Genomic DNA, 11,853 nt, shown 5'->3' with positions numbered 1-11,853 from the left:
TTTTCATCCCTGCCACGCGTGGAAGAAATTGGTTGGTTGAACGCGCGTACACATCGTAGTTTGTAGAAATAAGTAATATTTTTAAAGCTATTGTAATTATACGCGCCGTCAAGTCGAAAGACCTTTCAAACTGCCACATGTAATTATAAATCATGAAAAACAGCGGCAATTCACGCGATTATTTTCTGTGTATTAGACCAACAGAAAATTGCTCTCTGGCGCTACTTTTTGTGTTCTTGGTAAATATTCTACAAATAAATTGGAAAATGCTTGAATCAGCTTCCTTTGAATTAACTCTCAAGGTACAAAGATAAGCGTAATGGAAGCAGATATGTACAAGCCCAGCTTAATTTGTTTCTCTAGTGTGTTTTGTTAATCATACTTCTTCATATTTAAATGTTTCGGGAAACTTTTAAAAATGTTTACACTGTAGATGTCTAAAAAGTGCGTTATTGAAATATCGCAACTCTTGAATCATATTGGGAAATTACAACCAGTGTAAACCAAACAATTAGTTCGATCATCTGCCCGATCGTCCGAATCACCGATAATCGTTTAACCTAGTTTTCTAGAGAACTTTTTGGATCGATTGAGTGATTCTCTTTCGAGGCGCCATGCACACTAATGGTTCTCGATCAAAACTGCCGGTTTATTCTATAATAAATGCGTTTTGCCCAACGTCCGAGCTGAGATGAAAACGGAGACTTTCAAATATTTTTTTTTAACGTGGAGAGTTTTAACAACGCATCGAATCTCAAAATGCTCATTTCTTGTGTGGACGCTTGTAAAGAGCCACGCCCAACCAGTGTGCCTTGCGCACCCTTGTTATTGTTATCATCCGAGAACGCGATACTTTATCTCACAAACTCACGAACGGCAAAAAAAAATACCGAAGCGGCTTTCCACCTCAGGACGACTTCTTTTCGATGGTTTCTTTGTCGCGGCCGCAAAATGAAACAACAAAATTACGTAACAAATAGACGATAAACACTTAAAGAAACTAGACGAGGGCATAAAAAGCCGGTTCTCGATCAAGATTGCAAAGATCTCGTCGAATAATATTACACACAGGTTCGAATTTCTTTTTCTGTTATTAATACAGAAAACGCTTAGAATGGCCGCTTTGATTCTGGTTGTGCGTGACCCTGTTAAGGAAGACCACGGAAATGCGCCACACACATGCACTGTCGTTAAGTTTCCAGCTGCCTTTTTGGGCGATACGCTGTGAACGATCGAGGAAAACGTATCAAAACGTTTGTGTTTTAAAGTAAGGTTAAAAACAGTTTGTTTCGTATGTTTGATATAAAAACAGACACTTTTGAAAGTGGGAAAAGTTTGTAAAGGAACTGTGGTGCTGCGTCGGTGGGGGGGGGGGGTAACAAGGTAATTTGGTTATATCAACTAAGTTGAAATTGTAAATTGGCCACCGTAAAGAGTTAAAAAACTGACGTTTCGAGCGTTAGCCCTTCGCCATTCGCTCTGAAGAAGGGCTAACGCTCGAAACGTCAGCTTTTTTACTCTTTACGGTGGCCAATTTACAATTTCAACTTAGATATAACCAAATTACTTTTGAAAGCGGATTAATGCAGTCGGGTCTTCGAAGGGGTGGGGAGCTCCCTTCAGTCTTATGAAAAATAAGCCTTGGGAAAAGTGAGTATTTTTATCCGTGTGAAAATGCACTTTCCAGTTTAACCAACATAGCTGAAAGGACGTAAAACTACAAGCACCTTAGCCTCCTACGCAGACGTTCTTTGGGCTCGTCGTGGGGGAGGAAGATTGCGTGACGAGCCCAAAGAACGTCTGCGTAGGAAGCTACAAGCACCTTTGAGGAGTCATTTTAAGAAATCTTTAATAAAATTACAGTGGAAACATATTTTTTACACAAAGTTTGTTACAAAATGCCTTTTAAGCCAAACAGGGAAGACCAACACACCCAAAACTTTAACTTTCTCAATAAACACTATTCATTTGTAAACACCACACAAACTTTACACTACTGCGGGTTATGGTAAATTCCGGAAAATACCATAATATTCAATTATAGCCTAGTTTGGTTGTTACTTAATGTAAGCAACACAAAATGCATGCGCTACGCATCAACTTCTTGAAAATATAATTGACCTAAAGCGATGCTTTCGTAAGCAAAATATAATTTAGTTTAGTCTATGTTTGGTTCGGAAGCATAAAAGTTCAACGCTCCACTTATTCCTTGAGAATTTCGCAATTAACGTAACACGACAATCTAACTTTCTGAATTCCACTATTTTAATTTACTCACGCAAGTCGTCCAATTGGTCTATAATCATACTTGTAATTGACAAATCAGAAGTCGATTCGCAGTACTCACTCGAATGATTACTGACCCAATCCAGACCCAGATTCCACTCGGTCTATTACCATCACTAATTCTAGACTTACTATCATGTACTGTTATTATATTCTTCAAATATCGCTGACATTTTTCAAATCATTCCGAAATAAAGATGTCCATTTGTATATCAAATGGGGAAGAGCAAACTTCGTAAAGCTGTGCATTTTTACTCTGTCGTTTCCCATGATGCATGGGCCCAGAAAAAAATTGCCTGTTCAAGTGGACATTCCAAATATTAAACCCAACAACAACACACATTAATCAGTCCAGATATTAATCATAATATTCTGCCGAAAAAAATCCCAACGGCTTCTGATAATCGATAATCTAATCAATATACAAAGCCATATACTATATTTATCTACTAAATATGAACTGAGGATTGCGTAGTTTTTAGTACGTTTTTAAATCTTATTTCAACAGAGACTCTTCTATTTATACTTAAATGACATTCTTCATCCACCAAGACAGGCCATGGCGGATTTAACTGAAAATTTTTTTTCACCTTTCGATTGTTTATACTAGTTTCCACCAAGCTATCTAATAAATACGAAGAGAGAAGTAGCTTTTGTGCCAGCCACTGAAAGGGCAAGCAAGGCCGTCAAGAATTGCGCAATCTCTCATCTAATTGGTCGAGAGGACCGATCTGAACAATAAGAGCTAATTGGTTAGCGTGCGTTGGACCCAAATTAAAAACTAGACAAACTTTTCACAAAAATCAAAAAACAAAGCTGAAAAGAAAAAAAATCTGTACACACCCAACCTGCCTGTTGTGCAGGCTAACCCTCTACACAAAGCGTCATACAACTGAATGATTACCCACAAAACGTTCGATTTGGCTTCGTAGCTCATCGTTGGGCCGAACTTCAAAATCCGTCAAGGTCTCGTTAGTCATCGGACTACTTCGCTTCTTTCGGAACCAACGACGGATAGCTTTGCGCTCGTAATTGTAACCATCAGATGCTTTAACCGGATCTGACATGATCTTGTTTGTGATCGGACAAAGGAACTCGAAGGGTACTTCGGTGTCAAACTCCATTGCCGATACCGGTGGAGGCGCAGGACTTACAACCCGGACTTGGGAGGTAGCCGACAGGGGCCTGGGGGGAGCCGACGGCTCGGGAAAATGTTCGACGGTCAGCAGAGATTTTTCAGGAAGAGGGCCTGAGAGATAATTAATGCGGGAAACTGAATTAAAAAATTAACTGGGAAGAACTCGAAAAAGGTGAAAAAAAAAAAGGTCTACTGTAAAGCCTTCTGCAGCATTATCCAACTCACCAGCTTCTTCCTCTTGGGGAGCCTGTTTCTTTACTGGATCACCTGTGGATTCATTGCCCCGTATGGGTGGAAGAACTGCCCTGGAAAGGGGTGCATAAACTGCGCCTGGAAAATAAAAACAGTCTTAGCCATAATAACCAAAAACAAAGGCATCTTGAAAAACCTTTAGGAATTCAAAAAGTAGAACGCTATTTGGCCAGCAGTAGAGAGAGCCTAAGTATGACACAATGATGGCAGTGAAACTTAACGAGATAAAGATTGAACGGACACAACAGGGGCTGGAGGGATGCGATACAGATTTTCTATCCATTTTCAGTTAGAGTGCAAAGTAAAATGGAACCAGAATTTGTTAGACAAAAACAAGCTAATTCTTAAAAGTGCACATAGAGTTTGATAATAAATAATTTCAAGACGGCCACGAGTCTTAAAATGAGGACAAATTTCGGAAATGATTTTCTCTTATTAATCTAAATGGCTTACCAGGGGCAGCAATGCCATTTGACACAGGGGCTCTGCAAGAAAGAAACAATATAAGCTATAATTAAAACTAGCTATGGTTCAGTGGTGAAGTATTCGGTGAACGAAGCTGGGGCTGTGAATTAAAATTCTTTACAGGAACTCAGTGGTTTACCCAATTCTTACGACAAATTACTACTTTAAATTATAATGGTTTACGATATAAATCTGGTGTTGTGTACCGGGTATGGAAATTGTCAACAAATAGATTTTGCCCAGCCTAAAAGCGGAGCTCCAGCCTTTGTTGAGACTGTCCATGAGTTTGTTTACAACAACCTGTTCAACCTTTTTAGCATGTAAAAGGATGCAAAATCCGTGCGAAATAGTAAACAGCACGGCCTAGCGAAAAACTGAGCGAGGTTTGGGTCGGGTTGCGTAGTGATCGCGTCCATTACACGACCTGACCCAGACCTCTCTCTTTCTTTTAATCGCGTATCGTTTTACTCACTAAACGCCTGGAACAGGTTAATTTACCACAGTAACGAGACCAGTCATTATTTAGATGGGGCGAGGAGAAACAAGAAGAGCCAAGGGTTTGTTTTAGTCGCAAGACGGCCAACTGTTTGTAATTTGAATTATCTGTGTTTTACAGATGACAGTTTGCATAAGAGAGCATCACACGAAGCTGCAAAATATATGTCCAAACGTGACAACGCTCTTTGTTTTTCTTTCGTAAGGCAAGACGTTTTCGAAATTGTTGATAAGAAAAGTAGGTATGAAGCAGGTCACAGATTAATGCAGTGAATAACCTACCTCATCAAAAAGTTCTATCTGGCTTAATCAGCTTTGGTTCCTCTCAGGGATGTAGACTCGTGGTAATTAAATAAATAACCTTTCATTGCCTTTTATTTTGAAAAACTTACTATAAATGGTATTATGCAAACATGACCTGTCTATTACCTACCTGTCATCCTTTGCGGCCTCCCTCAGACTTGTCACCGACCCAATTCCCGTTGCTGTCGTAGAGTTCGCTGCCTGCCGTACGGCTTCGTAAGCAGGGGGGGCTGAGTACAGCTGAGCGTAACCGGGGTTATCGACTCCCACAGGGGCCATTCCTCCCCCGGGGGTAGCAGCGAACGGTACGAAATAGACATTCCCGGGAGCTGCTTGACTGTATGGAGGAGGTGCAGCTGTAGAGAGACACAAAAAGAGGTTAAAACTACTCTTGGAGTATGAAGTTTGTCCCCTCAACTTGTTTGATCATTTGTATTTTCGGGGTGGAAAATAGGAGTAACCGGGGAAAACTCACAGGAGGAAAATAACGATTAAGAAACTCGAGGTAAACGAGAAGTAAGATCTAGGTTCGGGAATCGAACACGGACAACTGCGATCGGATACAAGATTACTGTAAAAAGTTAACGAAAGCTGTAATCGTCGAATCCCGCACTTTGTCCATACGATATATCGCTGACATATCGACGATATCTAGCGCTCCTTATGGCGACAATAGAGCGATAAATTGACAAGATATACATCAGTACACTGCGCCAACCAGCTCTTCCTCTTCCACAAACTTGACAATAATCCCTTACCAGTAAAGTAAGCGGTGGGCTCCTGGGCAGGTGCGGCGAACGCTGGAGGTTGGTCCTGACCAGCAGTTACAGGCTGGGCAGCTTCTCCATTTCCCTGGGTCGCTGTCATGTTGATTGATTCACAATCGCCGTACGTTTCATTAACAAACCCGTGACGGACTAGAAATGAAAAAAAATGAAAACAAATCGTAATCTTTTCGCCAGAGGCATCAACAAGAGTTCAAAGTTATAAAGAGAAAAGGTACCAAAAACCCAAAACGTTTTCTACAGGTGCGCCATGCGGTCCGGCGCTTAAATCGAAAGGGCGATGCCTGTTCTCCCCAAGAGCGCATCAATCAAGAACTTGAACGTCACATCCTGGATACAAATATTCGAAAGAATTGCACTGAAAACTTGAGGATGATTCGATGGGAGAAACAGGCACGCACATCAAAAGCCATCACGTTCATTCCAAAGAGTTCATTGGTTCACTCAGATCATATTCTGTGTTAGGTTTGTCGATTTTCTTCGAGAAATTGGCGCGCAGCCCTCGCGCACGCCCAACGTTTGACCGCTGTTGGCAACGGTTGGATTAGAAATTCGTTACAAATAAAAATAAAATTACGAGTAACCCTTGCTCCTATGATTCACTGAACATCAACGATTCAGGATAATTTAAAAATCGGTCCAGTATTTCGACGGTCAGAGATCATGAAAACTAGCTGTCACGATGCCTCCCATCAATCCGTGGACGCCAAAAAGTTTGGTTAATAATTACTATTTCCATTTCAGGAGTTGCCGCATTTTGAACGCGAAAACAGTGAAGTGTTCTTTTGGAAAATATCATTAGCCTCAATATGAAACGTCTACATTTTAAAACGGTTGCTCCCAATAGAATAGGGTCGTGGTTAGCTAATTAAAATAACATGAACCCTGGCCTTACAGTATGGCAGCCTACAATATACAGTTGCTATCTCTCTACCTCCTTGGTTGAGTCTCTTCTTTCTATTTTTGAGAAACAGGAGGATGACGAGTACCACAATGATCATCAGCAGAATGGGAATGACGATACCAGCAATAGTGCCCCCACTCATGGCATCCTTAATTGTGTCTGAAGAAAAAGAGAGAGAGAGAGAGCGGATTTAAGGCGATGTGGATTGATGGATATGATAAATTACGTTTATGTAAAAAAAAAAAAAAAAAGTAGCCTCCCTTTGGTATGAAAATATTATGCAGTTATTGACCGAGCGTATGGGAGGATCGGAGGAGAAAATAAGAAGCGCGAGGTCACTAAGCACCCTATCATGCGATTGCCACTCTTTCTATTTCTTCCTTTCTTGCAATTTGCATCTCGCGGGGAAATACGCGGGACTGTAAGGTTTTTACTAGCCCTGCTTCAACCATCGCGTACGGTTCACATACGGGAGTATATTCTTAACTGCTATTCAAAAAAAGCACGTTCGGGGCCGTATGGGACATGATACTTAACAAATCGACAGTGGTTTAGTGTGGTCTGTACTCTTGTCGACTATGGTAACTTAGCCAACGAGATTGCGACATTACTACCAATTGTGGTAAGAAAATTTCTATTACAAGAGGACTATTTCTCTGCTAAGAAAGCTTCGCTCTTAGAAGACGAGGATCAGATTGTGCCCAAGGAAAAATTTTACACCTTTTTTGCGCCAAAGAGAAGCTGTTACGTTTATCGAGTAAACTAAGAAGAAAGAAAGGTCGTACCGACAACATACAGGTCATCTTGTAACAAAAATTAATTCTCAAATATTCCGTTTTACTGTGATTGCTTTTACATGCGTTAAAGGAAAGACCTAATTGAATTAAGCTTTCGCTTGAAAAAGCACAAATATAGATAAAAAGATGAAAAACTATGAGCTACCTTTTCGCTCCTCTGCAGTGTTCACCTGACGAGGCGTAGGTGGCTCTGTTCCAGTCAAAGGAACTAAGGAACAGAAAAACAAGCAAAACGTAAATCGGCCGAGCTTTGAAATGCCACAAAAGGCTCAAAGTGTTTAGAAACGTTTGTGGTCATTTGCCGTCGCAGAGTACAAGAGCAAATGCAGAACGGACCATTTTCTTTTCCCAGCTCCTCCCATCCAGTTTTCGTTCGCTAAATCCTCGGCGGCTCTCGTTTTGTTCGTACTCCAGACGAAAAAAAAAAAGAGATCAGTGAACAGACTGCGGTTTTGAAACGGGTGTTCGTATGGGTTTATGCGCTCTAAAAGCAATTCTTTGTTTCATGTATGTTTCAAGAAAATAGTTCTTGACGCGATTTTGGACAGAAGGGAACGTGTTTTGTACGCTAGCAAAGTTAAAAATCAATCAATCTGTCACTGTAACATAATAAAAGCAGTAAACTGAATGATGTTCAGGGCCGGTTGTTCAAACAGTGGACGACGCTATCCAGCGAACAAGTGTTACCAAAACGTACCCCGCTATCCACAGGAGCGTCATCCACCCTTCGAATAACCGGGGCCAGATTTTCATTTACCTACAGGATTACTGAAATCAAAATTTAATTAGCCCACATTCAGACAAGCCGAAATCGCTGCATTAAGAAAACAACGCCAAAAAATGCAGTGCGCATAAACAACCCTGTATAAGCAGCAAACAAAAGCGGGACAACGCATGTGGCATAGTAATAGATGGTGGAAGTTCTTGTCTTGATCAATGTAAGACTGCTTCGGTAGAAAGTGAGTTTTAGTCAATCGGATATTAATCCAAACGTTTTATAACACATGCTGTCTTCAAGAGATTTCTGCAAATACTGCCAAACGGGTCATATTGAGTTTGCGAATAGGGTTGATCAACGCAAGCGATTAACGGACTTGGTGACTTGCCAGTTCGGCCCTTCCATTAACAAAATTTTGTCGTTAATCAGAATTCACTGGCCACATCAGTCGATTCAGACATTTTGTATACTTTTCTGACAAAGTTTTTACAGAAAAAAAATAAAATAAAATAAAAAACAAAGGAAAAACCTCGGCAAAGGCTTCATTCTTTTTCAAGCAAATCAGCCGGGTCAGCCGGTTCCAAACTAAGCTAAACGCGAACTAATAGAAATGTCAGGTACAAATTGGCTTGTTTGCCCCAAGATTTTAGACTTATTTTACCTGTGATATCCTGGTAGAAAATTCAACTACGTTACCTTTAGTGGATGTTGGTTTGGGGTTAATGATTGAAGATGACTTCAAAATGATGGTGGAGGTTGGCAAGATGTTGTTGAATGTTGTCATGGTTTTGTCTGTCTGATGAATAGTTCCTGTTCGTAACGTTAAGTAATTGATGCGAAACAATACAAACAAATTGTTTTAAAGTTAAGACCGATACTTTCATAGTCATTAATCTTTTAATATAATTTCTCAGATGATTAAAGATATGCCTACTTTCTGGTTGGTCGATAAATCATTTTGCGTGAGTATGGTTACCACACGATATCTTGACGTCATTAGTAAATAACTTCAGTTGCTCTGGTAATCACCCGAGCAATTAAACAGTTATGACCTCAAGTTCAGCGAATAATGTTATTGTTGTTCTTACTATATTATATTTTTTATAATAGGCGGGTAACATTACGGGAGATGCATGTGAAGCAATACCAAATGGCCCGTTACAAGGATTTACTTTTATTGCGATACTTATCGAAAATCGACTTTTAAGATATACATTTCAAGCTTTAGCAAGTTCTTCATACTTTGAGTAATATAAATAGACTACATTTCCATTTAGAAATCTGACAATTGGGGTTAAATCGATAATAATTGTGAGCAATCATAATTAAAATAAGTATACGCATTCAGTAGCATACGTCAGTTAATTTTTTGTTTTTGGTTATTTAACTTTAAAGAAGTTAAAATCAATCCATTGGTCGTGTTACTGTACCATAATACGTAATTTCTACTTCTGTAGAAAGTGAGTTTTCGTTATATTTGTTGGTTAGTTAAAAAGCTATACCTTTGCCAGATGAGTTTGTCGCCTGGATTGTAGTCGCTAAAACTATCGGTGTGCTTGAAGACGGCTTGATTACTACTTTGTGAGTAAGAATTAACGGAGAGCAAGATTCAAGTTTCTATTGATGTTGTTTAAGAAGTCTTACGAAAAAATGGCGACATAGCATATTTTTTCACACGAGGTTTAATGTATTGTTGAGGTACTCCTAAGTCTTGCACTGGCGTTAAAAATTGTCCTCTTCCTAAACTGTCAACTGTTGCGCATGTAGGTAAACTGTGATCGAGCTCGGGGAGGGGGGTACGTAGTTCCCTTTTCTATTTCCATAGGGTGATCTTTTGAGAAGGAATAGCGTGCACGAAAGAATTTTACAAGCGTTTAGAAGTGCAAACGGATACGTGCGACTAACGCCTGAACATTCTCCATCTACGTTAGTGGTGCTTTCATCTACTGCCGTGGTTTAAAGGCATGCAGGAAAACAGACAAATTTTTTTTTTTACCTGTAGAGGCCATCTGACTGGTCACTGGTGGCATCTGTGTAGTCAAGCTTTCCTCACTAATATTAACTAGAGGTGAACAAATGTTTTGAAGATTAAAAGGGAACTTAATCAAATTTTGCGAAACAAGACCATGCATTTCTCGGTTAATGATGAAGAAAAGTTAAGTGGTGCAGGCGAGATGTGTAGACTACACAGAGACAGGGTCTTCACAAGCTATGGAGGCTAACAGCTCACACATGCCATTAGCATTGGCATTAGCAGTTCGTCTGTGATTTGCGCAACTTAAATATTTTTACACAAAACCTGTATCTTGTTTGAGAATTCGAAGCGTCCTGAAAAACTTAACGAGGAAAAGGTGGAAACGTCGTCTTTTTTAAACTAATTTCTCACGGAATCTCATCACACCTAAAAACACTCTTTGCAGAAACGTTAACAAGAGGTTTGTGTCGTGTACTTTTTAAGTTTTAATTTCGTGTTTTGGATTCTCTTTCCTGTGACGTTTACCAGTAATTTTTGACTTGATACACTAGACAAGTATCTCTTAACTTGTGTCGAAAGATGTTTATCACATGACATGCACTAACAGGGTTCTTGCACTTTTTCAGGAACCCAATTCGAGGACTTTCAAGGACTGTTCAGGTCATTTTCAACGACCTTGGCTCTCAAATTCAAAGACCTTTTGCATTAAATGGAAGGTACTAGAAATTAAAAAACATTGCTGTATATTGCATTTCAATAACACAAGCGTGCGTGCTGGACCGGCCAAAAGTCCAACGAGCGTAACTTCACGCATGCGCATCAGAGTGACCACGTGCTAGGTAACCAAGGTTATTTTCAAGGCACCAATCACGTACAAAATATATAAAAAACATGAGTCAAATATCGTAATCGGACGCGGGATTGGAAAGGAAAACTCGTTTTGGCGAGTTGTGTTAGAAACGTACACTTTCAACACCGAAAACAAAAGAAAACTTCGACTTTGATTCATCTGCAAATATTTTCAAGAACTTTTCAGAAATTTTCAAGGACCTTAGCCCAAATTCAAGGGTTTTCAAGTACTAGAAAACAAAAAATTGAATTCAAAGACTTTCAAGGATTTTTAAGAAGCGCGGGAACCTTAACTGAGTTTAGGAGCTTTGATAATCCTTATGATGAGATCAACGATGCGAGCTTAGGATCAAAAGGAATTTTACCGAAGGCAGTAACTGACTTTCTGACATTTCACATGGCAGACAAGTGATAAGAATGCATGATATTATAAATCTAATAAATCAAGAATCTAGTTTATTTGCTAACTGAAATATTTTAACCCCAGTAATGAGAGATTTAAGTGTACATGGAGAAACAGAATCTATCGCGAAAGACTTTAAAATTACAATATCATAGACGGTTGTAAAATGAGTGAGAATTATCTTTATACCCAGAATCGTCTCTAATTCAATATAGCAAAAGCCAACCAGTTCAAAAATTCCCAAGCGTATGTGGGTGCCGTCATTTTCTCGTGTAAATGTGATGTGGTGCAGTTCCTGGCAACTCAATCTTCCGTGATGCGCGGGGCAGGGCTCAATCGCCGTGTCACGCAATAGGTGACCGTGCGTGAAAAGCTAATGCAGTTGGCTTGGCGTTGTTAAAAGCGGCTACTAGAATTGGCAGAAAGAAGCTCTACAACTTGTAACTTTTTTTCAACTTATTGATAGTGCTGGAAGCTTACTAT

General features: G+C 39.8%; 1 protein-coding gene across 5 annotated transcripts in view; it reads right to left on the bottom strand.

Moving 5' to 3' along the window:
- Nucleotides 1-1,832: 1,832 nt before the first annotated feature.
- Nucleotides 1,833-11,853, bottom strand: part of LOC111342410 (uncharacterized) — a 36,435-nt gene continuing 26,414 nt past the window's right edge. For 2 of the 5 annotated variants that reach the window (XM_088755213.1, XM_088755212.1), the window contains 10 exons: nucleotides 10,140-10,205; nucleotides 9,646-9,720; nucleotides 8,840-8,953; nucleotides 7,571-7,633; nucleotides 6,659-6,787; nucleotides 5,698-5,856; nucleotides 5,070-5,295; nucleotides 4,130-4,161; nucleotides 3,650-3,754; nucleotides 1,833-3,535 (listed from right to left, as the gene is read on the bottom strand). In XM_088755213.1, coding sequence (XP_088611339.1) covers nucleotides 3,171-3,535; nucleotides 3,650-3,754; nucleotides 4,130-4,161; nucleotides 5,070-5,295; nucleotides 5,698-5,856; nucleotides 6,659-6,787; nucleotides 7,571-7,633; nucleotides 8,840-8,953; nucleotides 9,646-9,720; nucleotides 10,140-10,205 — 1,334 coding nt within the window. In that variant the 3' untranslated portion in view covers nucleotides 1,833-3,170. The remainder of the gene's footprint in view (nucleotides 3,536-3,649; nucleotides 3,755-4,129; nucleotides 4,162-5,069; nucleotides 5,296-5,697; nucleotides 5,857-6,658; nucleotides 6,788-7,570; nucleotides 7,634-8,839; nucleotides 8,954-9,645; nucleotides 9,721-10,139; nucleotides 10,206-11,853) is intronic. The other 3 variants (XM_088755214.1, XM_088755215.1, XM_088755216.1) reach the window with 3 other exon arrangements.

Source organism: Stylophora pistillata, chromosome 3 (genome assembly GCF_964205215.1).
Source record: "Stylophora pistillata chromosome 3, jaStyPist1.2, whole genome shotgun sequence".
Lineage (NCBI taxonomy): Eukaryota > Metazoa > Cnidaria > Anthozoa > Scleractinia > Pocilloporidae > Stylophora > Stylophora pistillata.
This window is presented reverse-complemented; position numbering and strand designations above follow the sequence as displayed.